At 42.3% G+C, this 25,176-nt stretch overlaps 4 protein-coding genes across 11 annotated transcripts; 2 read left to right on the top strand and 2 right to left on the bottom strand.

Moving 5' to 3' along the window:
• Window positions 1–424: 424 nt before the first annotated feature.
• On the bottom strand, window positions 425–1,081 carry LOC147062187 (claudin-24-like). Its single transcript, XM_085920166.1, has one exon. It carries the CDS (start codon window positions 1,079–1,081, stop codon window positions 425–427), a length of 657 nt encoding a protein of 218 aa, XP_085776292.1.
• A 1,101-nt stretch (window positions 1,082–2,182) lies between these two features.
• Window positions 2,183–4,531, top strand: dph3 (diphthamide biosynthesis 3). The gene is made up of 3 exons (XM_085915983.1): window positions 2,183–2,412; window positions 3,890–3,964; window positions 4,242–4,531. The coding sequence occupies exons 1-3, from the start codon at window positions 2,305–2,307 to the stop codon at window positions 4,308–4,310; spliced, it is 252 nt and encodes an 83-aa protein (XP_085772109.1). The 5' UTR covers window positions 2,183–2,304; the 3' UTR covers window positions 4,311–4,531.
• A 5,880-nt stretch (window positions 4,532–10,411) lies between these two features.
• LOC147062185 (opsin-3-like) lies at window positions 10,412–13,339 on the top strand. Its single transcript, XM_085913852.1, has 4 exons — window positions 10,412–10,779; window positions 11,477–11,802; window positions 11,960–12,187; window positions 12,814–13,339. Exons 1-4 carry the CDS (start codon window positions 10,416–10,418, stop codon window positions 13,030–13,032), a joined length of 1,137 nt encoding a protein of 378 aa, XP_085769978.1. The 5' UTR covers window positions 10,412–10,415; the 3' UTR covers window positions 13,033–13,339.
• On the bottom strand, window positions 12,344–25,111 carry lrrfip1b (leucine rich repeat (in FLII) interacting protein 1b). Of its 8 annotated transcripts, XM_085913817.1 has the most exons (17): window positions 24,896–25,111; window positions 24,621–24,806; window positions 22,449–22,535; window positions 20,393–20,443; window positions 20,177–20,254; window positions 19,999–20,034; window positions 19,353–19,478; window positions 19,070–19,240; window positions 18,294–18,386; window positions 18,014–18,106; window positions 17,719–17,811; window positions 17,430–17,547; window positions 15,262–15,311; window positions 15,033–15,147; window positions 14,885–14,964; window positions 14,427–14,531; window positions 12,344–14,324 (listed from the first exon to the last, which is right to left on the bottom strand). In XM_085913817.1, exons 2-17 carry the CDS (start codon window positions 24,708–24,710, stop codon window positions 14,214–14,216), a joined length of 1,497 nt encoding a protein of 498 aa, XP_085769943.1. In that variant the 5' UTR covers window positions 24,711–24,806; window positions 24,896–25,111; the 3' UTR covers window positions 12,344–14,213. The 8 variants fall into 8 exon arrangements, with proteins under 8 accessions (XP_085769943.1, XP_085769951.1, XP_085769890.1 ...); XM_085913825.1 differs by lacking the exons at window positions 17,719–17,811; window positions 18,014–18,106; XM_085913764.1 differs by lacking the exons at window positions 12,344–14,324; window positions 14,427–14,531; window positions 14,885–14,964; window positions 15,033–15,147; window positions 15,262–15,311 and adding an exon at window positions 15,354–17,044.
• Between the last annotated feature and the right edge of the window lie 65 nt (window positions 25,112–25,176).

Here is a 25,176-nt window from a genome sequence, read left to right as displayed (position 1 = left end):
CGATTAGTTGGAAGACTAAATGTTTCCAATTTGAAGAAATTATTCAAATTTAACTTCTTTTTATTTCATTTTCACAATAATTTGTGTGTGCGTGCTGCGTGCGTGTCGACGTGAGATAGAGAGAGCGAGAGAGACTTTTTTCTTCATTATAAAACCAGTTTATTTCTTCACACTCTTTTATGTTCATATATTTTACAACACAGCGCTAACAAAAAAAATGTGACACAAGGTCGCAATTTCATGGAGGCTTTTACAAATAAAATGTTTCAATTAATTTCAAAAGCGGGAACTGATTTCATAGGTAGGTTCGAGCTTGGTTAGGGAACGAATTACAGGCGTAAATCAAGATACCACTTTTGTGATAGCAGGACCAAATGTCGAAGAACACTGAAACGTGAGATTTTACACTGTTGAAGTGTTCATTTCAGACGTATTCCGTTCTTGGTCCCTGCTGCAGCCGATCCAGTGGGCCTGCATGGGCGTGATGGTTTTTCAGAGACGCACAGGAGGCGAGGAGCGCGGTCCCCGCCAACAGGTACAACACGCCCGCGGTCCACCCGCAGAAGAGCGCGTCACCGAACTCCCAGCGCGGTGCCACGTCCGGCACCGACTCATCGAAGTATCGCAAGGCCGCAGCGTGGGCAACGTACGACACCGGAACAAGCATCAGCACAGCGCACCCGACGCTCAGCGCCCCGCTGCACATTTTCATCCCTTTCTTGCCTCGCCCGTCCACGCACACGTTGACCGCATGCAAACCCGGGATGGCAAGCGCGAGCACAAGCAGCCCCGCACACAGTGCCGCGCACACGAGCACGCGCGCCAACTTGATGTCGCGCGGCAAGGCCAGCGGGCTGTCATAGCGTTGACAAAGCAGAGCGCCCTGTACGTCCTGCACCACGCACGTCTCCCAAAGGCCCAGCTCGTAGCTCTCCATGGGCAGTAGCTCTGTGGACAGAGTGAGCCACGCTGACCTGAATGTGGCCGCCAGCGTGAATATCCAGGCGCACGCGGAAAGCGCCACCCCGAGCAGCTCCAGCGCGCGGATCCTCGGGTCCATGAGTGACCTGACACTCGTCATGCTTGTTTGTTTCTGACTTTGCCACCCGGTTGGAACTTGGGAGTCGACATCTCCCCTTTCTCTCCTCCCCAAACAAAACAAAACGTATTACACGCCCCAGCCACCTAACAAACCCACGTCCCCTTCTTAAAGCCTATGAAAATCGGAACAACGACAAAATGTTCTGGTCTTGACAACTTGACCGGGTGTCCATCTGGATTTCACCAGTAATAAAGAGCTCAACTGAGAAAAATGATAATTGTGACTCATGACGTGAGACTACGCTATTTAATGTCTATAGTATTTTATGGGACACGCGCAACACTTTCACTGTTTTTTTTTTTACCACCTGATTTGCACAGGTTCTTGCGGGAACATGCAAGTGTTAGTCTTTGAAAGGTGATGAGACAATCTCACCAAAAGAATGACTGCCACACTACCAAAACTGACTAACGCGATGCATTCTGCAACTATTGTTTTAACGAGTGGCCTATGTCTAGCTCTCACGTTCCATTAGTGGTGCTGCAATTTCAGTTTGTAATTCAATTCAAGTTTGACGCGTGGGGCGAATGGTGCTGCAGAAACTTGCCATACGTGTTCACAACAAACAGACTTTTAATAGCTTTACCGTTGTTCTCGGAATCGCACATTTTGTCTTCTTTCAATTTACATGCTGGTTCCACACTTCAGAATCTAATCTAGACAGATTGAGAGCCTAAATAGACCGGAAACAATTTTGTGCATGGAAAATGAACAGTATATGGAAGGAATAAAATGTCTTGCCACGTTTCTATTACTGGGAGGATCGGGTGCGCGTGTGTTTGAACAGGGAATTCACTGTAGCGCCGCTCGTAGGCAGTCTTATCAATTTAGATTTTGTCTCCCTCTAGCGACAACAATAACACATTTTATTTTATTCTCTGGATAGAGGCAAGCTATGTGTGTGGGTGTGTGTGTGTGTGTGTGCGCGCGCGCGTGCGTGTGTGTGTGTGTGTAACTATAGTTGTCGCCTAAATTCTGTTCATTGCATTAGTTTGCGGGGCAGCGTTGACACATTCAACATGGCAGATGCATTTACCTATCCCACTAAAGGGGACAACCTAGTCAAGACGGTGTCTATGGTTCTAGCGTCATATGTCTGAGACTACTCACGTGACGTCATCAAGTGGCGCCCGAGTCTGTTTCGTAAAATGTGTGCTCGCTACCATCCCAAGATTAATTTCTAAGTGGATTTATTTGCGAAAATGTCAGTTTTTCATGACGAAGTGGAGATCGAAGATTTCGAATACGACGAAGACACTGAAACATATTATTTTCCGTGTCCATGTGGAGACAAATTCGCCATAAGCAAAGTGAGTCGACTTGAGTTGAGCCATCATATTCCTCAGTTTTGGAACTGTGCACTCTACATGTAAATTACGTAATTATAATTTGGATTATTTTGGTCTATTTGATCAAATGTCCTGAAATGGTTCTACTGTTACCACCGATATTGTCTTAAAAGATCAACTTTGTGTTGCTAAAAGTATTTTACAATGCGTTAGAGACACGTGAACAACTTTCAAGATTCAAGAAGAATTTATTCGCCATGTTTGAGCGTGCCAAACAAGGAATTTGACTTCGTTACATCACAGTCCCTGTTCAACATTTAGGTGACACTCAGGACATGTGAAAATGACAAATGACAATACAATGACAATATTCTCAGCCATCCCCTGGTCTTAAACTCCCATGAGGGCAAGGAAAAACTCAAATCTCCGACTAGGGGAAGTGAGAAACCTTGAGAAGAGACCACAGATGGGAGGGTCCCTCTTCCAGGATGACCAGGCTGCAATGGATGCAGAGAAGACACAGTGCAAGCAGTGTAGACAATCCAAAAGGGTGTGGAGGGCAGGATGTTATTGCACAGCAATGACTCTGAGACTCTAAGAGTTGTGTGAGTTCAACAGAGCAACAGCCTGGGGGAAGAAGCTGTCTCTCAAACAGACTGTAACTTGGGTGAGAAGGGTCCGTAGAGATGTTGCTTGCGCGTTTCCTGGTCCTGGAAAGGTACAAGTCTTGGATAGATGGGAGGTTGATTCCAATGATCTTTTCTCCAGTCCTGATTGTCCGTTGCAGTCTGTGCTTGTCTTGTTTGGAGGCCGATCCAAACCAGACAGTGATGGAGGTGCAGAGGACAGACTGGATGATAGCGGTGTAGAAGGTCTTCAGCAGCTCCCGCGGCAGGTTGAACTTCTTGAGCAGTCTCAGGAAGTACAGCCTCTGCTGGGAGTCTATGTGGCCGGTCCATTTCAGGTCCCGTGAGATTGTGGTACCCAGGAACTTGAAGGTGTCTGAGGAGAGTATGGGAGGTGCGGATAGTGAGGGGTGAAAGTGGTGAAGGATCTCGCCAGCGGGTTCAGCTCCAGGTGATTTTGGCTGCACCAGTGGACCAGCCGCTCCACTTCCTGTCTGTACGCAGTCTCATCACCGTCCCGGATCAGTCCGATGAGAGTCGTGTCGTCTGCATACTTCAGGAGCTTCACAGGAGAACTTTGCCATAGGACACAATCAAAGCTGTAACTGAATACATGTTTGGTGCCAAAGGACTTGTATTCCATATAATATTCCAATGATCAATTAAGTATGAAAACGTTAAAGTGATTGAGGATTAACATAGATGTTCAGATGTTTGTCCTTCTTATAGTTTGAATATATTTTTCCTCAATTATATTTATGTTTCCTTTTAAGACAACCTTCAATTTAGTAAATTTCTGGTTCCCCCCTAAGAAAATTCCTACAACTTTGTACCTTTCAATGGTATTAACTCCCTTTTGTGTGTGTTGACAGGAAGAGCTGGAAAATGGTGAGGACGTGGCCACGTGCCCGAGCTGCTCGCTCATTGTCAAAGTCATTTATGACAAGGTGATTGACAGCTGGTTGGCATCATTGTCGGAAGGCAATTTCCAGATTGGGACCAAAAGTGGAGAAACTGTTTCCGTGTCTACTAGACAGAAATATATATAAGAGGGATCGGGAGCATTTTTTTAGAATAGTGAAAAGCCCTAATTGAAGCCTTTTTTAAAATCATTTTATCATCATCAATTATCACCTTACAGGATGAGAACAGAATTCACAAAAAATGTTCTTGTCATTTTTAGTAGAGATCGCCTAACACTCACAATGACATTTTGTCTTTCAGGAGTCTTTCATGTCGGGGGAAATCATTGAAGCCCCATCTGAAAGCAAACTGGCACTGGTTTCCACCTGACCTGGATTGAGCTTCAAGACTGTTAATTTGATGTAATGATAATAATTATTGTGATCATTTATGGAGCAATCAATTGAAGAAACACACCACAGCAATTTGCAAAGCAGAAACAACTGATGTTTCTTTTTTGTTTTGTATTTGCTTGTTTTGGCTTCATGTAAATATACTGAATCTCATTATTTGTATGCACCTTTTAAAGAAATGAAATCATTTCCACAGCATCTTTGGGCTCATATGTCGATCAACCAATCGGTGAATAGTTCAACCCAAGACACACTTGGGATTGAGTTCCTTCTCTGTTGCATGATCACAACTGCCAAAATAAAAAGTAAATAAAAGTGAAAATAGAAATGAATATAAAAATCTCATTGAAAAATATGTGTGTGTACAGCAAAATAAACACAGAAATATAAATACAATTAATTATATTTTTAGATATTTGTTAATTTATTTATTTTTTATTTGGTTTTATTCACTTCTATTTATTATTGGTCCTTGTAATAGAAACACTCAATACAAGTAGTTTAATTGTGCCTGTATTTTTATTTTGGTATGTTTTACATCGCAATCAGTTAAAGGAGAACTACAAAAGCATCCCATAGTCTTTGCCGACTTAGAGTTAAACGGATAAAATGCTTTCAGTATGTATGCCCCACTTAATTGGCAAATTGTTACAAGTGAAATTTCATTTCTACTCTTACTCAAACGAAAAAGTGTCGACCCAGCGTACTACTGATCTACTTTTTACTTATTTGTGTGCGTTTTGTTATGATGCATTGTGATGCAACACAAAATTTCTCATGTTTGAGTTTTATTGTTTTTTGTTTCCGTCATGTTTTCATCATTTGAAAGTGGAAGTCAAATGAAAGATGACAACCTGACAGATGCCTGCGGAGGTTCACACCTTGAAAAAGAAAAGCTGTTTACACGTTCATCCTGGTGCCGCTGCTGATGACGATAATGAGGAAGATGCTGATGAGTTCTCAGCTGGTGACCAACCACATCAGCTGAGGCCTGGGGTTCGCAGGGTGACCTTCACAATGGCATGTTTTATATTTCGGAGCAAACAGATGGCACCGCAGGAGAAGGTGGAGTACAGTGATGTGCATTCCAGTTCTTTTAAGTGAACAGAATCTTTAGAATCGATTTACTCGAAAAATTCGTTCAAACTAATTGTTCAACGAATCGTCCCCCAAACCCTCACACACTGATCCGTTGTTGTTTTTTTAACTTCAATAACGCACACAAACAACTATGCAATACACCAGACAAAAATCAAGTAAACACACATTATTCTCCCCGTGGGAACAACATATACATCAAACTTAAGCTTTTTCGCAAATGAAGTGGCCTGTGATTAGGTTCACCTCATGGACACTAGGTGAAAAAAAAAAGAAAAGAAAAAATGAATAAATAAGAAAGTGTAGCGGTGAACGATTCTTTTGAACAAATCTTTTGAACTGGAATGAAGATCACTAGTCCAAAACAATAGTGACAGCTTTCCATGTCGGAATGGCCGACTGGTCAGTGCAATGGACTCTTGCTCGGTAAGACCTTGGTTCGATCCCCGGTGCGGGCACCTGTCTGTGCTTATACAATTGAAACTGTAGCGTAGAATCTTTTGAACAAATCGTTTGAGTGAACCGATTCCAAAGATTTACTTCGCTTGACTGGAATGCACATCACTAGTACAAAAGACTGCTCACGGCCAAAGGCTCCTATGTCGGAATGTCCGACTGGTTAATATAACGGACTCTTGCTCGGAAAGACCTTGGTTCGATCCCCGGTACGGACAACTGTCTACATGTGCTTTTACAATTGGAACCTTGCTCTGTAGCGGTGAACGATTCCTTTGAACAAATCGTTTGAGTGAACCGATTCATTTCACTTAACTGGAATGCACATCGGTTTTGTCCCCCAACCGAGTGCAGACGGCCAAGTGACAAACATGCCGAAATGGCGGACTGGTTAGGGATACGGGCACTTTTGCGTTAGGACCTTGGTTCGATCCCCGGTGTGAGCTTGCGTCTAAAAGTGCTTTTAGAATTGGAACCTTGCTCTCTATTTGTACATATGCAAACCAATGCCAAGTATTTATGTGTAAATACATAAATTGTCCCGCCCCCAAGTTGGCGGAGCAAACCGATGGATCACGCCCGCTACCATGGGCCGGGTGAAATCCAGTAGTGTAGGGGGCGGGGCGAAGAGAGTTTGGGTTAAGGGTTAGGGTTAGGATTTCAAATTGGGGTTTAAAACCCTGGGGTTAGGACCTAACCGTTAGGGTAACCCTAGCTCTAACCCCAGCACTAGCTCTAACCCCAGCCCTAACCCCAACCCTAAGCCTAGCCCTAGCTCTAACCCCAAACCTAGCCCTAACTCTAACCCTGACACTAGCTCTAAACCCAGCCCTAACACTAGCTCTAACCGCAGCCCTAACCCTAAACCTAGCCCTAGCCCTAACCCTACCCCTAAACCTAACCCTAGCTCTAACCTTAGCCCTAGCCCTAACCCTTGACCCCTGACCTTTGTCTGTCTGTCGGACGGACGGACGGACGGGGCACTTCCATCCATTCAATTTCAATTACTTTTTCATTACAATTTCAATTACAATTTTAATTACAATTTTAATTTCAATTACTTTTTCAATTTCAATTACTTTTTCAATTACAATTTTAATTTCAATTACAATTTTAATTTCAATTACTTTTTCAATTACAATTTTAATTACATACAATTTTAATTTCAATTACAATTTTTATTTCAATGACTTTTTCAATTTCAATGACTTTTTCAATTACAATTTCAATTACTTTTTCAATTACAATTTTAATTTCAATTACTTTTCCAATTACAATTTCAATTACAATTTTAATTTCAATTATTTTTTCAATTAGAATTTCAATTGACCCCATGACCTTTGACCTTTGAACCCCCATGACCTTTGACCTTTGAACTTTGACCTTTGAACTTTGACCTTTGAACTTTGACCTTTGAACTTTGACCTTTGAACTTTGACCTTTGAACTTTGACCTTTGAACTTTGACCTTTGACCCCGTGACCTTTGACCCCTATTGACCTTGACCTTTGACCTTTCCGGGGTCAAGGTCAAGGGGTGACCTTTGACCCCAATTATAATTTTAATTACAATTTTAATTTCAATTCCAATTTTTATTTCAATGACTTTTTCAATTTCAATGACTTTTTCAATTACAATTTCAATAACTTTTTCGATTACAATTTTAATTTCAATTACTTTTCCAATTACAATTTCAATTACAATTTTAATTTCAATTATTTTTTCAATTAGAATTTCAATTGACCCCATGACCTTTGAACTTTGACCTTTGACCTTTGAACCCCCATGACCTTTGACCTTTGAACTTTGACCTTTGAACTTTGACCTTTGAACTTTGACCTTTGACCCCGTGACCTTTGACCTTTGACCCCGTGACCTTTGACCCCTATTGACCTTGACCTTTGACCTTTCCGGGGTCAAGGTCAAGGGGTGACCTTTGACCCCAATTATAATTTTAATTACAATTTTAATTTCAATTACAATTTTTATTTCAATGACTTTTTCAATTTCAATGACTTTTTCAATTACAATTTCAATGACTTTTTCAATTACAATTTTAATTTCAATTTTAATTTCAATTACTTTTCCAATTACAATTTCAATTACAATTTTAATTTCAATTATTTTTTCAATTAGAATTTCAATTGACCCCATGACCTTTGAACTTTGACCTTTGAACTTTGACCTTTGACCTTTAACCCCGTGACCTTTGACCCCTATTGACCTTGACCCTTGACCTTTCCGGGGTCAAGGTCAAGGGGTCAAATGTCAAGGGGTCACTCAAACGATTTGTTCAAAGGAATCGTTCACCGCTACAGAGCAAGGTTCCAATTGTAAAAGCACATGTAGACAGTTGTCCGTACCGGGGATCGAACCAAGGTCTTTCCGAGCAAGAGTCCGTTACATTAACCAGTCGGACATTCCGACATAGGAGCCTTTGGCCGTGAGCAGTCTTTTGTACTAGTGATGTGCATTCCAGTCAAGCGAAGTAAATCTTTGGAATCGGTTCACTCAAACGATTTGTTCAAAAGATTCTACGCTACAGTTTCAATTGTATAAGCACAGACAGGTGCCCGCACCGGGGATCAAACCAAGGTCTTTCCGAGCAAGAGTCTATTGCACTGACCAGTCGGCCATTCCGACATGGAAACCTGCTGGTCGTCAACATTGTTTTGTACTAGTGATGTTCATTCCAGTTCACTCAAAAGATTTGTTCAAAGGAATCGCTTACCGCTACAGTTCCAATTGTATAAGCACAGATACGTGCCCGCACCGGGGATCAAACCATTGTCTTACCGAGCAAGAGTCCGTTACACTAACCAGTCAGCCATTCCAACGTGGACACCTGTTTGTCGTCATTATTGTTTTGTACTAGTGCCACAGCCGCCCTCCCCCACCTGATTGGCTGTTTTATCTGTGACGTCTTTCGGACACTCCATTAGGTACACCGCCATTTTCAGGTATTCCTAATAACAGGCCACTTCATTAGGGAAAAATCACTGTCAAAGCTTAAATGAAAGTAAAAAGTGCCACATCCGCCCTCACCCCCACTTTCTGATTGGCTGTTTGATCTGTGACGTCACTCGGACACACTATTAGGTACACCGCCATTTTTAAGTGTTCCTAATAACAGGCCTCATTAGGGAAAAATCATGGTCAAAGATTAAATGAAAGCTTTTCATGAATGATTTTCACTTTCACCCTTGGCTCTAACCCTAACCCGAGCTCTAACCCTAACCCTAGCCCTAAAACTAACCCTAACTCCAGCCCTAACCCAGTAGTGCCCTCCATCATGTACGTTACACTTAAGCCCATAAGTAAAATCTGCGTTGGAAAACCCTATTTAAGTGCTATCTCGCCATGTTATTTTTGCTTTTATAATTCTTATTTTCTTAAGGTCTTAAAACACACTTAATACAAACACATTTAAAATATGTTGGGAGAAAGAGCAATGGATAAGACAAAAAAAAAACTATAGCACAAACTGTTCCAGTGTACCAATCCAGCTATGTTTACAGTAAACAAATCACATCATCCTCGATGTTATAAAGTACATCAGGAGTAGAAAGTACAATAATGTGTTTTTAACACTAAGGACTAAAAGTCATTTGGAAAAATAAATACACAATGCAATACCTAAAATACATACCAAAATGCATTTGTACATTCGATCAGAGTCATCCGATCTGATGTTTAGATTGCGGCTTCCATGTTCTTCTAGTTCGAGTAAAGCAATTACTCAAAGCTTCCGCTTACCTGGCATTCATGTTGCAGTCACGTTATGTCAACAGTCTCTCAGGACACCACAGGGTCCAGGCCAATGTAAAGCATGACCACAATCAGCCTCACATGTTTTCCACATGTGAACACGTGTTTGTGACAGCCAGCAGGTTGCAGTCTAAATGTGGATCAATCTGTCTATTATACAGTAACATTAGTATTAGTAGTAGTTGCCTGGATTCAACTCAATTACAAATCATGACTAATATTCATTAGTAAACGATCTAAGCATTCAGAAGATTGAATGTGGCTTTGTGTCTTGACCCCCTGCTGTGTCTCTGCAGGCGAGAGGCAAAAATAACCAGAAGGTGTGACAATGGGTCAACATACTGTAGATGTTGATTCTTGTTTCAACAAGAAACTTGTTGAGATCTGTTCTTTGGGTCATTTTTCTGGGTGACCCCACATACATTAGAGGGTATCAATTACATGCGGATGTTTGTCAGCGAAGACAATTAGCATTATTTTCTCCAATCCCATGCAAATAGTACAGGTTTTTGTAACATTGGTGACAGTTTACAATTTCGGTTCAGATTCTTGCAAGATACGCCATGGAGGCCTAAAGACACGTAAAATGATACGGCGGGCCGTATCTGGCCCGGGGCCTGAGGTTGACGCCTGCCTGCCTCTTCCAGCTTTGACAGCATTTAAGCGCACGCTGGCGCGGTCAGGCGCACAAGAGGGGATGTCAAGTGGGTGACACCGACGCTCAGTTACTCGATCGCAGACTCGCGCACACTCGAGCCGACATGCCCGTCATGTTTTCGGATGGGCCGGCTATGAACTGGACCTCCACCGTGGGCGCTTCACGGCACGACCGGTGGAGCGACACGCCGCGGGAGCAGTTGACGCGCAGCGGTCACCGCGTGGTGTCGCTCTTCCTGGGTTCCATCATGGTGTTCGGCTTCTTTAACAACTTGCTGGTGCTGGTTCTGTTCTGCAAGTTCAAGACGCTGCGGACTCCCGTCAACATGCTGCTGCTCAACATCAGCGTCAGCGACATGCTGGTGTGCGCCTGCGGAACCACACTGAGCTTCGCGTCCAGTCTGCGCTACCGGTGGTTGTTTGGACGGCTGGGGTGCTTGTGGTACGGCTTCATCAACTCCTGCTTCGGTGAGTTTGGACTTGGCAAAAGTACTTTACGCAAACTTTGAGAAGTAGAAGTAAAAGCGATATCACATATTTACGCGGGGCTCAGAATCTGTCTTCCTGGTCCTCGGTCCAGCCAAAAATCGTGTCTTTTAGCTGATGTAAAATTTAGTCTGCTTTCAGCCACCAGCTGCGTCCGGGACATTAAATAGAAAATGCAGCCAGCCCGCCGGAAGGCTCAGCATGGGGCGGAGCAGTCTGCCAAATTCCCAAACACAATAAAGGAGTTTCCATCAGGGGGCAATTGGAAACAGTCCTGAGAACTGTGTGACCACCACATTTGCGTCAGTTCCATCAAAAACAAACACCTGATGGTCTTTGAAGGGTCACGTGTGAAATAGTAAAACAACATAACATAATTTGTCCATCCAAAACAAGAGGCGTAAAGGTCATAGGGAGGTCAGCACCTAAAAAAAAAAAAAAAATACATCTAAAACGACAAGTTCCCTTTTTTCTGAAACACTTATCACAGATAAAACATCTTTTGATGAGTGTCAGGCTGTTTCAAACACTGAGGTCATAATATAAGGGATATTTTTGCCCTGTGTCAATAATCGGAACATACGTATGTATGTGTGCATAGATAATGAATAGACCCGAACCATTTTGCATTATAAGTCCCACTGCATGAAAAAAAAAAAGTGCTTTGTATGTGCCCTAGGTATTGTTTCTCTGGTGTCTCTCGCCCTGGTGTCCTACGAACGATACAGCACCCTGCTAGTGTACAACAAGCGGGCCCCGGACTACAGGAAGCCTCTGCTCGCAGTGTGCGGGGCTTGGCTCTACTCACTGGCGTGGACGTTGCCCCCCTTGCTGGGATGGAGCAGCTACGGGCTGGAGGGCGCGGGAACCAGCTGCTCGGTGACGTGGACCGAGCGAACGTCCTGTTCTCATTCCTACATCATCTGTCTGTTCGTCTTCTGTCTGGGTCTGCCCGTTTTTATCATGACGTACTGCTACGGTCGACTTTTGCATGCCGTAAGACAGGTGGGTCTCCACAGTTGAGCAGCCAAGCAGAGACAAAGTCTGAGGTGGCGAAAAGTATTCACATTCTTTCCAAATAGAAGGATGTTATCCAAATTCTCTTCAAGTACTTTCATTTCTTCCTTTTGCTTTTAAATGTTTTAATCGCTTGTGTCATCAGGTGGGGCGAATTCGCCGGACGAGGCGGCGGGAGTTCCACATCCTGTTCATGGTTGTCATCACGGTGCTTTGCTTCCTACTCTGCTGGATGCCGTACGGCGTCGTCGCCATGATGGCCACGTTTGGCCAGCCGGGCCTCATCAGCCCCGTGGCGAGCGTGGTGCCGTCTATCCTGGCCAAGAGCAGCACCGTCTTCAACCCGGTCATCTACATCCTGATGAACAAGCAGGTGAGGTGGGAGCTCTCCACCCTGGATTGCTCGCCAGGGCAAGAACCGTCAGGTGGATGTGCTTTCCCCCATGAACCCATTTGAGAGCTTTGAAAAGTATTTGAAATAAGCAGTACATCAAGTATCATTAACACGAAGGACTTCAAGTTACTTTGCACCAGGTTTTTTAATTAAAGCAAAATAAATCATTACATCAAGGCAAGACAAAAAAACAAGTCACCAGTACTGTTGTTATTTGACATTGGCATTCTGGATTGGGTTGAACCTGATATTGTCTATTAATTGCTTTTTTTTAATCTTAGAATTTGTCCGTTTCTTTTCTTCTGCTTTATTGCTTCTACTGTTGCCATGCAATGTTGAAGTTTTCCTGTCAAAAAGTCATCATTGTTTAAGTGTGTATTTTTCCCGTAGTTTGTTAAATGTGACTCTTTTGAGCGGTCATGTTACATTCAAGTTGCACATTGTTAACATGCAACCATGATTATGGGCGAAACAGTAACATCCTGGTTGTTTCTATCAAATCACTTCTTCCGTAAGTTTAAAAAAAAAAATCTTTTAACGCGAGTGACTCTATATGCCACCAAATCAATCAAAGCCGATTGCTCTCAATGTTCTTCTTCTGTCAGTTCCACCGCTGCTTCCTGATCCTGTTCCACTGCCAGCACCAACTGACAGAGAACAGTCAGTCCATTCATACCAGAACCACCGCGTTCCATCTTAACCGTTTGACGGTGGGCAGCGGCCCCGTTGTCCTCGGTAATGCCGCCAAAGAAGACGCCAAAGCCTGCGACGCAGACGGCACCAGCGCCACCCTCTCGGAAAAAAATCAAAGTGTCGTTGCATGACGTCTCCCCGTGTGTTATTGTGGGACTCAAAAGTGACCCAAGTGAACATTCAAGAAATGTCACCCGAAGCCACCAAGAAATGGCGGCAAGTTGAAGAGCAAATGTGAATATTTTGCGTGTAGTCAACCTGCTGTGGTTGTTCAAAGTGGAATAAAAATATTTTCTATGTTTAATACGTAACATTTAATAGGCGAACCCTAAATCACCCCCATCTATTTTCGGGACACTCAAAATAAGTGGGAACTAAACCCTCGCTGCCCACAGTGTGCACTACTAAACATCTCCACACTGTTATTGCTCGTAATGAAGTGTCATTCTTTAGCTGTGTCAAAGTCGTTCTACTTGTGAAAAGGAATGGCATTCATCAAAATGTGAGACAGTTCTGTTTGTGCACCCAACAAATGTCATAATGTAATGGAAGGAAGAAGCAGAGAGAAATGGAGAACCAGCCACTAGTAATATGTATAGTAGTTCAACTCGTGCACATGAATGTTCTGCAGTGGTGGAAAAAAAATATCAACAGTAAGTCATTCTACTGGAGCGCAGAAATGTCATATAATAACCAGCGCGACTAAAAGTGGTAGTAGGACTCCTTTGCTGAGTCGCTAATACGGTCTTAACTCCAATGCAACATCTTTGGGCACGAGTAGAATGACGAGGCCAAACAAGTCTTGTCGTACAGTAGTGAAGCACTTAATGTTGAATTTCGTAATGTAACTGGTTGTAGCATCGAGTGCACAATTTTGCCACTCTGAGTGGGCACCAACGTCACACTAAAAGTTTGGAAGGCAGCAGTAGAAGAACTTTCCTAGTAAGACATTCAGTTGTGCTAAATTGTCTTACTAGTGAGGTCAGGAGAATCCTCATCCAAGATGATACTGAATAAATCCTCAAATGACGGTCTGGAGCCCCCAGTGTTGGAGGAGAACGTTTATGAGGCAGAAGTAGTTGCTTTTCAGCACCTGGCAGCGCAGGTGGGCGGAGTCTTAGGGCAGCATAAGACATATAGCATAAAGCCCCGCATTAGCTGGTCACACAAAGCCCACCCATACGATCAAATCAAGCATCCGTCACCCAACACAAGCGATTGTCAAGCTGCAGGAGAAAACATTCCGCAAGCTCTCCGACCCGGAGAGTCGTTCGGGAGTCCATTGCGAAACGAGAGATGGAACCGTCGGGGGTCACTGCTGGGCCAAGAGGATGCTGCGGTTGGCCTTCATCTTCTCCAGACGTTTGGTGAGGTGACTATTCGCCGATTCCAGCTCCTGGATCCGATCCAGAGCAGTGCGCAGCTACAGACACCGAAAACAAACATATTTGAGTTTTGGAGAATGAAAAAGTAAAGAATGTGAAAGAGTAACGATTTAGCAGTTTTTAATTTTGGAGGACAGTACTTCTCTATGTAGTTTTCTCCTTTCAACCTTCAGCTCATCCTCGACCATCTCTGCATTCTCCGACGCTGTCCTGTAGCGAGTCACCTGACCTTCCAGACGGATGACCTGGACAATGACACCAGCAAGAAAAGTGTATTTAGAGACACAGAGGAATAAACTCATATTCTCAAACATCTACAGTATATCACATATGGCAAGAACCTGAAAAGCTTGCCTACAAGATTAGAACTTTGGGTCAAATGTGAAATACTTTGTACACAAAACACGTGGCTTGACGCTGATGACTTTCCTCGCCCAATAAAGGAAAACATTTGAAAATGTCTTTTATTTATGATGATAATTAATTAGGAGAACAAAATGCAAAGTATGTAAGGGTTGGAAAAAAAACCAACATTGTGTGGAAGGTGGATTGAGAAAAACGAATCAAACAAGAAAAAAGGAAAAGACCAACGACGTACGTTCTGTTCCAGAGCGGTAACTTCTTGTTCAGATTTGACGAGTTTGAATTTCAGCTCGCTGATTTGTCTGTTTGCATCTCCTGAGAAGAAAAGCGTGTGACATTGACGAAGACGAACGAGCCAGAGTGAGAACAAGATGAAGGCTCACTCTGAATGTCCACCGCATGAGAATCTGCGCCATTTTCCAGATTGTCTTCCTCGGGATTTTGGCTCCCATCAAGATTTCTTTGTCTCAGAAGCAGTTGAGTCTTGAGCATTCTCACCTGTAGAAGACACACACAATTTGAAAACAAATGAAAATCCTGCTGGATTGGATGAATGAAATTTGCATGATTGTTGTTGTGCTTTGATGGTTCGGTGTTGATTTCCTGTCACACCTGATCCTGCAAACTTTCCCTTTCTTCAAGTAGCTTCTTCAGATGCAGCTCTGAAACGACAGAAGTGGACGCATGGTTACAAAGAGCCTCCCCACAAGCTTATTTATTTGTTCATTCACTTTGCATGCTTAATTGGAATTCAAATAACTGTATTTTGATGACAACTTGGAATTATTAGAGAAATTATTAGGATAGTTTAGTTTAAAATCAAACGATTGGTGGTTTGATTCCAAAATATAAATCTGTTGTTAGATTTTAATTAGTAAACAGTGAGGAACAAGTTCACTTGGTTTTCTATAATTTCTTACCCTTGTGTAATTCTGTGAAGTCACTGTTGAGAAAATCATAATATAGCAACAAACGTTATGTGGAAGGGTGGAATAAAATACTTGGAACTCAAATCAACAGGAATCATTTATTGCTTTTGACGACCAAAAAATACAATTCAAACATCGGTAGCAGATCATTCGATCCACCTCAGCTCAATAATTTGTAGCTAGTGAGTATCTTTAAATATGATAAGATTTCAGTCCATGAAGATTGTAGTGCCGTCCTTATTTGGGTGGCACGACTTTGGACCACAACCAATTACACGGCACATAGTGACAAAATTACAAAATCACATGAATGCCTACTTAGAGCAAATCTGATCACATTTTTTTCTTCCAAGACAGAAAAATGATAAACTGTATAGGACACTTTGAAATGATCTGACTTCAATTGATTAAAAATCCAATCATCCAACCATGATCAAGTTTAGAATTTTGGGGTTGGCAGAATAAGATCTCCGCAATGAGCTTTGGGTGTTCTTACTGCTCCATCTCCTCCTGGGCTTCCTCACAACTGTCCATGTCTGCCACCTCCTGGGTAGCCTGCATATCTGTCCCCAGTATCTGGCTGACTCGTCGCTCTTCAAACACTTTCCCTTCTGGGAGTTTGAGCAGCACCCATTCAGGAGCCGCCATGACCTTGATTTCCTCGACAAACCTCGTGAAATTGCAACTATGGCCGACGGTAGCGGAAGTGGCCGGAGATCCAGGCAATTTTGTGAGGAGGTCTTCAGGAGACGTGGTATCCCCAGCAAAGGTGGAATCCACGAAAACAAAGTCGGACATGTTTATACCGTCTGCTTCTTCTTGTGATCCTTCACATTTCTCAGCGGTATTTCCAATGACCCTTTGCTGATATTTTGCAGAACAGTCCTCACAGTCTTCACGTATGAGACTTGCTGAGAAAGAAGACTCCGTTGCGACACAGTCTGTGGGTGCGGATGAACATTCAACGGGCTTTTCGTTCAATTTCCGACCTGTCAGGCGGTTCGAATCGGGCCGCTGAAATGTCTCAGCTGCGCTTCCAGAACTGATGTTCTTTTGATATAAGATCGAGGCGGGCTGACCTGATTTTTGGACTTTTCCAATGGAAGTCCTGCCAACATGAGTGATGGATTTTTTGCGTTTTGCTTGACTTTTTTTGGACAATTTGGCTTCATTCGGTGACTGGACAAATGTCTTGACTTTAGGTGTAGGTGTCAACTGATGATCAGAGTCTTCATTCTGCTTCACGGTTTGTTTTGGGCTTTTCACAGAAACACACCTTCCTTTTCGTCTGGTGGAAAACATTCTCCTCTCATCTTTTCTTCTTCCTTGATGAGTCATTTGTTTCCTTGCGCGGGCCTCTCGGCTCACGTTCGCAGCTCGTACGTGCTTGCCGGCCGAGCCGAAGCTGAGCGACTGTGTGGGTTTATTTTTTGGGCAATAGTGGGACGTGATGTCTCCGGTGTTGCCTGAAAGACCACGGAGGATACATTGGAGCACTAAGCACGGACGTTGGATTGAAATTTGCACAAGCCGTGATTTCAGCATTATCGGTGGACACGCCCACAACAGATGCGAGCGGAGGCTTTTGAAGCCTCATTTTGTAGTCTTGCCATGTTTTTTCATTCTTTCATATTAGACGGTGTTGTTAACACTACTCTTCGGTGTGGCGTGTTGAATTTAGATGACATTTATTTTCAAAAGCCTTGCGAGCCTTGGCAAATGTTAGGGCAACTAAAAAAATGGATAGAAATGGCCCCCGGGCTACAGTTTGGACACCCCTGCTTGACTGTCATTGAACAATAAAAGATGAGTGATAGTGATAGTTTGTGTTTTCTGGCAATCGGAGCTTACCCAGCATGCTCTCTCTGTTCTCAGGAACGTCCTCCGCAAAGCTGTTGCTGACTTCATCATCGTCCAATCTCTGCCCCCCATTGGTTGCGAGCTCAGGAGGAATGACCTCTCCGTATTTCTGCTTGGGAAATGATCAATAATCAGTGATGGATCAATGACTCGCACGCTTTTTTTGACTGGCTGACCTTCCTTTAAAAAAAAAAAAAAAAAAAAAGCTTAACGGGGCCAAATGGTTACATGTCGTGTCAAGTGACATGGCGAGGGCATCGCGTGACTTCTTTTTCTGTACCTTGACAACATCTTGGAGGCTGAGCACCTCAACTCTCAGCTGGTCGCGCTCAATTTGAATGACGTCAGAGATTTCCCTCTGACGCTCTAATGCCTGAGAGGGACCAAGTACGATGAGTCGGTGTTTGGGGGGGGGGTTGGTAAGGTAGGAGAAAGGAGAGAAAGTGGGTTAAGTAAGATGAATGGATTAGCAGTAATATTAGTATGACATTTAGTAGAAATTAAATCTGCATCCGGCTTTTTTTCTTTGTTTTGATTTACTATTAGCAATGTTTGGACCCTTCATCACATCATACCGCAATCTTCTTTTCTTTCCACTGCAGAGCCTCCTGCAAGTCAGACACCTCTTGAGCATAAGCGTGTGTTTGTTCTCGTAACTGTGACACTTCCTGGGGGTGTGGAAGGAAGGTAGAAATAGAAACAGAAAGGAAAATAGAAAAAGCTGTTAAAAGCTCATTAAAAGGTGATAAGTTTGCCCAAAGATCTTGAATCTCGTTGAGGTGACACAGAAGATGAATGTGAGCACTCCGCTCTGTACATTTTGTCTGTGTTGGGAATGTTCAGCGTTGAACTGACCATCAGAAGTTCTTCACTTCGTCTCAAAGTCTCGTTCATCTCTTTAAACTGGAACTGAAGGAGAATGTGACAGTCACGCTCACGTTCGTATGCCTGCAAACACACACACACGGGGCACATCAGATATAAGTGGTGGGAAGTCATGATGTACAAATACTCATTCTAAGATTCTGAAGTGATGCCATTGTGTCTAATGGATGAACCCTTGAGAAATTATGTCACAAAATTTTCTGGGTCACCCCAGACTTTTGATCGCTAGTGATGCTATTTCATTCCTAAATATGAAAACTATGTGCAGCAAAGCGTCTGAAACATTGTAGAAATTAATTAATTGAATGTATTATTGTTATTGCCATCTTCATTTAAATTTTAAAGTAAACCTCAACAGCTATAGGGGTTCACTCACACAGTAAGCACACAAATGCACTAGACTTGCGCTTGGCATGAATATAGGGCAATTAGTCTCAAAGTAACATTCTGTTATGAATATGTCATGCTACTAATACTAACTTAGCTGATAGCTTAGTATTGCTAGTGCTGCATATTTGTTGAAGCAAGGTATGCCTTGTCTGTGGATCTGAGAATCACACTTGTGCGTGTTAGCGAGCGGAACGGTTTTGGTGAGAGACTGGAGGTTAGAGATTGAGGCTACATTCAAATCTTGCTAGCACGTTTAACATTGCAAACTCCCTCTTCGGAATAGAGTGGGAGTACTTTTTCCACCTGTTAGAAAGACATTCAAACAATGTTATCTGACATCCCATCAACCTACTTACCTTTGTGCGCTCATCGGCGTGCCGTCGCGCCTCCCAAAGCAGCTCCTCCATGTCGCTCAGGTCCTCCCGCAGAGTTTCCACCTGATACATTAAAGTCGACTTGTCGTTGTGCAGCTGAGCGTTTGAAACCATGGCTCTGCGATACTTTTCCTCTGCCTCTGCCACAGAGTCCTGCGACAATGGATAATCACTCATGAGTCAGACACACGCACTTACCTCTTCAGCAGACGGATCATATGGTTTTGATTAATTGCTAATCAGTTCATCAGTGAATTGTCGCTACCTTCATCTCCCTGATTGACGCCTCCATCTCGACGGAGACTGACGTGTCACAGCTTCCTCTGCGAGATGACGCTCCACCCAGTGAAGACAGAGTGGCTGCAGAAAGGTTCAGCGCTGTCCTGGAGCCCTGAGGAAGACACGTCGATACAATTCAAACGCACGGAAGCGGCTTAAAATCAAATTATCATGGCTGAGGAATACAGTCAAAAAGAAACAGTAGCTCTCTACCCCTGCTACAAGTGGCACGTCATTTTTTTTATTTCAATTAAATACGTCATTCAACTCTAATATAACTCTTTGTAGGGTAACAACTTGCCATTGCTAACATTTCTGAACATCCAACTGCATGTTTTTCTAACATTCTTGTCACATCCACTTCAGTAGCAAAAGATATTTCACTTATATGGTGTCTCAGTTTGAACTTTGAGTGGCATTACGTTAAAAGGAGCACTTAAAGTAGGTAGGAGAGAAGAAGAAAATTCCTGGTGAGTAGAAACAATTATGAATCGATGCCATGTTGATTTCATATCTTAACTTGTCGGGTATATTAAGAAAACAGTTGTGTTTTCTGGATGTGAAATTGCTGAATGGCTGTAGTGCCATTTTCATTTTAGGTCAAATGAGCCAAACCCATTAACTTGACTTACTCTATCCAGGAAGTCTCTGTCCAGTCTCTCCTCCACCTAAGCACACACAAAGTCAGACCAGAGATATGTTTTTGTTTTTTTTAACCGCGCCCTCAAAGAAAACTCCAGCTATTTTCCACCACTTAGTCCGCAGTCAGCTGCAACAAACATCAGGATTAACAGACCTAGCCAAACTTACCACAGGGCTGGCACGAGCGGAACTAGCTCTGGAGGATGCCCGGGAACCAGAACCAAGAAATGAGCTGTAATCTGAAGGCTGAAGAACAAGTGCAAGGATAAAAGGATGGAAGGAGATGAGACAAGGATGTGTCCCAGGAAGGAGAAGTGAAGGAAAAGACAGAAGTGAACTCGAAGAAGAAGAAGAACCAGGGATAGACTAGTGGAGCGTAGTCACCTTCAGACTGCCTCGACTCCCTACAGACATGCGCTCTTCATCATCTGACAGCTGAAAACACAAACATGAAGACACGTTGACTACACAGTACACAAACCACTTGCAATGACGATGTGGCTTCACGTTGCCGGACGTAACCGCATCTTTTTTCAAAACAGGAAGATTAGAAGAAATGTCCTAAACGATACAGACCGAAGCGATTCTCCGCGAGTGGCGAGAATAGCGCTCGCCGTCCTCCTGATAGGCCGCGAAGGAGAATAGAAGAAGAGGAGATGGTTACAATAAAGCAGAGGTAACATCTTAAAAATCAAATGATCCAAGCTTGCTGTAAGCTTGATAACATGCCTAACATGCAAACTGAAAAAGATAAGGATTTCAAAATAAAACTATCTAGGTAGTGTACGGCAGCTACTTGGAATGAAAAACTCCAAGGTGGCAGTAGTGACGTCATTATCGCTGAATACTATGCGAGCATACGCACAAGAGGCTGACATGCAGTGTAGCTGACTCGTAAAAACCTTCTAACTCCACCCAGGTGACTTTTACTTTGTGACAATTGTGACATCTATCTAAAAACGTAAAGACGGCTACTATGTCACATTAGTGACTTCATTCTGAATAGCGTGACGTGACAGTCTCTAGCAGATCAATACAACTCTTTTATTTGTTTTTTCATGAGATTAGGTGGCAGGAGGTTTTCACGGGCCGGCAGCAGATGTGTGGTCGTACCATCCACTGCTCAATGCGACCCCATTTAAAATCCAGACCATAATACTTCTGTAGAGGAAAAGGAGCACACATTAGAAACATTTTTCCGTTTCGATTGTTTTTAAGTCGAAGGCGAGTGGTGCTTTTCCAGCCTCGGCAGGTTTTTAAGCTAAATTGTTTGTTTGAGGTCCAAATGGGCCACACCTAAGTTAGTGCGTAAAAGTAATTACATGCTCTAGTGAGAAAGGTTCAAATAAAGCGCAGACAATAAATTAAGGTTGGAGAACAAGAGAGAAGTGACTCACCGCACAGGATGAATGTTTTTAATGACTGACGATTGAAGAACAGTCACACTGTTGCCTCTCCTACTGTCTGACCTGACCTCTGACCACAGGGTGTGTCACATGTCTGCTTATTGCCACTCAGTGGAAGTTAGTTGATTAGTGGTGATGAATGGCTCTTTTTTCTTTTCTTACAAAGTTTGGGGCAGAAACATTTTAGTCAATATCACTGTAGGAATAAATAAATAAATAATAATAAATAAATAATAAACTTGGGATTCTTGGACCTTGAATTTGAACTTAAATCATTGCATATTTATTTTATGAAGTACGTAGATGTTTAGATCTAAGGAATGCAATTCATACTGGTCAAGCTCCAACAATGTCTGAATGAATTTGATGAGGACACCAAAAGCACTTCTCCTGGTTTCATGAAACATGAAAAGTTGAATTGATAAAGCCACAGATTCGTTTGCATTATTGTTGATCATGGTACAAATTAAAATGTTATACCAAAGTACACTGTAATCTTAGTAGTAAGAGCAACGTGAGAAGAAATGGAGCGGGCTAGGCTCACTGTTAGCGTGTTGGTAACTAGACGAGGTTGCAAGATACTACTTGTCATTTATATTGCAGTGGAGTGGGAGAAATATTTTACAAACATTCAACACAACCACTTCTTCTCTTTATCAGGAAACAGCTTCTGGTTGCTCTTTAATTGGTTATCATCATAATCATTGACTCCGTGGCTTGGTGTTGGTGTTGTATTTGCATGGTAAATATTAAACAGGTTTGGCGTTTGATTATTTTCCAAGAAGATCAGGATAATAAGTAGCGATAATTTTTTGGACAAATTCTCAAATTTGATCCGATGACTGGTGTGTGTGTATTCCCCACTGTTACAGTATTTGTACTCATTTAGATTGACACAAACAAACAATTGTACAGTGTATATCTACACATATCATCTACATGTTCTATAAAGCCGCCCACTTTGTCCGAGGCCATTTTAAAAATGCACTTTGGGCCATTCAGACTGGATGTTGACGTGAGTGACAGCACTTCACCTCTTTCTGTTGCTTCTCTAGCTCCTTCATCCGAATATCTCTGGCTTCTGCTCTTGCTGTTCGCCTCGCTGCCAACCGCGCTTCTGCCTGTCAAAGACGTAAATCACATCAAGATCTACTGTACATCAGCGGTTTGGTTTTTTACACCTCTAGAAGTAAACTAAAGTGTAGTGTTCGTAAAAACGAGACAGGTTTTATTCCTAACAGTATACCCAGCATTATTGTAAGCCAGTGTAAAAGTATGCACCTCTAGTTTGAACTGCGCTTGAACATAGAAAAATTAAAACACTAATTAATGATTCAATTTGTACATATATGTATCTATTTTAAAAATATTAATTCACCGTTTCATGCAAACTATAAAATGGGCTCTACTTAGGCAATGACTTGGTATGTTACCACTGTACAGTGCAATATTGAGAATGATTAACCTATATAGGAAGAGGGCACTGAAAAAATAATTGCATATTGAATTTCAACTGCAATATTGAGTAAAATATGAATAATTTGATTATTTTTATAAATTGTTCATCATGAAACAGCTTGCCTTATCATTCTTTTTATGATCTCTAAACACATCGGTGTGTCAGGCATCTTGTGTTGGTTTCTGGTATGTGCGATATGTGTGGCAGCACAGGGCAGCATTCCAAAGGGGGTGGAAAAAACGTTGAAGTGGTAGAATGTGGCTGCAAGTGTCATGGCCACATGGGGATGCCCCAAGGAGGAGTTTGCAAAATTGTAAAGAAGCAAAACAAGCATTTGGTGTCAGAGTGTATCCCCTCAAAGCAAAGAAAGAATCATTTGACCCAATCACTCAACTTCCAATTACCCTAAAAATTCACTGAATGAATGAACGAGCATGACTGCACTGCATGACTGGAGACTGACTTTATTGTTTTCCTCCTGACCCAGTGCCACAATGGCAGGCTGGTTTGGGTAATGTGTTCCTTGTTTAAAAAAAAAAAAGACTGAACATGGCATCTAAGCACATATAGAGTATACAATAGGACAGACAAGCAGGACTTAATCCACACAGCCTACCATGCAAAAAACGCGTGTGAACCACCATCACACGCAAAACAATTACTCAAACGTCCTGTAACTGTTCATGTGATATGCAAATTATCCATTAGTGTCATTTTCAGACGTGCCTGTATGTGTAAACAGCCATTTCTACCAAATAGCATAACTAATTCTGCTGAGGTGTGAGTGAGTTAGTGTGCATCCCGATTGCGGGTATTCTTTGGGCTAGAAATTTGGGCGGGTTCCCATCACTGGTCTGGGTGAGAAACAAGCCCAAGGCTGCATTTTGTTTTCTCTCGTCACTACACTGGCCTAGTGTGTCCATGTGCGTGCATGCGTGCTGTGCCAGTGACCCCCATTCTTTAAGCCTCTAAACATTAATCTGCATCTCAACAGTCACATGACTAGTCTGACACACGTTTTGTCTACAGCACAAATCACCATTCGTAGTGAGAAATACATTATATGTTTATGAGACGGAATGTATATTCTGAACAATACTAATAACATTTTGTAATTGTTACAGAAATTATTACATATTATTATATCATGACACCTCATACAAATAGACTGAAAATAATACATTATTATTATTATTATTATTATTAGCAGTCGTAGTAATAGTCGTACCCATTTTGTTATATTATAATACTTGCCATAATTTGGGTTGTTATTTTTATTCATTTTTGTTTATCTTATCATGTTTGGTGTATCAATTTGCTTTACAATAATAATCATAATAATAATTAGTATTATTTTCCTTTTGAAAATGTTATTTTTGTTATTATTATAATACAGAATATAAATATGCTGAATAGTTCGCTGCTATTAATAACAATAGTAATCATAACAACAACTAATAAGAACAGTAATAATATTAATATATTTATTTATCATTCATATTAGATTATTGTACAGAAAACACATATAGTGAAAATGAAAATAAACAATAAATGTGTAAAAATAATAATAATAATAATAAAGAATTGCAATTAAAATAATATGGTTTACAGTAATATAAGTATTTATTACTTATTTATACACATTTCTAATAATCATAATAATACAGTAATCACAAAAAAATGACTACTAAAAATCATCATCCTGGAAATTCGTGTGAAAATAATGGAAATAATTATTTTGACTCACGTCCCGGGCGATCTGTATGAGAGCATCGTCCTCTGCGGTCATCTTCTCCTGGTTGGGCAGCCTCTTTCTACCGGGTCCTTGAGTCCCCATCGTTCAGGACAGAATTATCCGGCGACGTACAGTACCTTCGTGCACCTTCGTCTCCTTCCGGAGCACACCAGCCTTGCAATCACAACCTTCACGAACCTAGACAGACGCGTTGCAGGTCCATCAAAGAGGTACGGAGGAACAGAGGTGCGGCTCAGCTTCAAGTCCTTTTCTGGGCTCGAACTCACATTGAAGGTTCGGTGTCGTTCACGACTAAGCTAACGCCAGCTCCGCTTCGGAACCACAAGACGCTTGAAACCGGCTCCGTGACAATTGTCGTCCCTCCTCCGCCCAGAAAACTCGTTAATCCGCCTCTGTCAACATCCGCCGCGAGCCTGGGAGCCGCCTACGTTGCTTCCGGGACGTGAAGAAGCAAAACGCACGCGACAGGTGACATGCGAAGAAGGACGCCACCGGTGGACCAGAATCGCTGCATCCCAAACACGTTACGTTACGTTACGATACGATA

Source organism: Syngnathus leptorhynchus, chromosome 1 (genome assembly GCF_054491065.1).
Source record: "Syngnathus leptorhynchus isolate UIUO chromosome 1, UIUO_Slep, whole genome shotgun sequence".
Classification (NCBI taxonomy): Eukaryota; Metazoa; Chordata; class Actinopteri; order Syngnathiformes; family Syngnathidae; genus Syngnathus; species Syngnathus leptorhynchus.
Note: the sequence above shows the minus strand (reverse complement) of the source record. Positions and strands in the feature narration are given on the sequence as shown.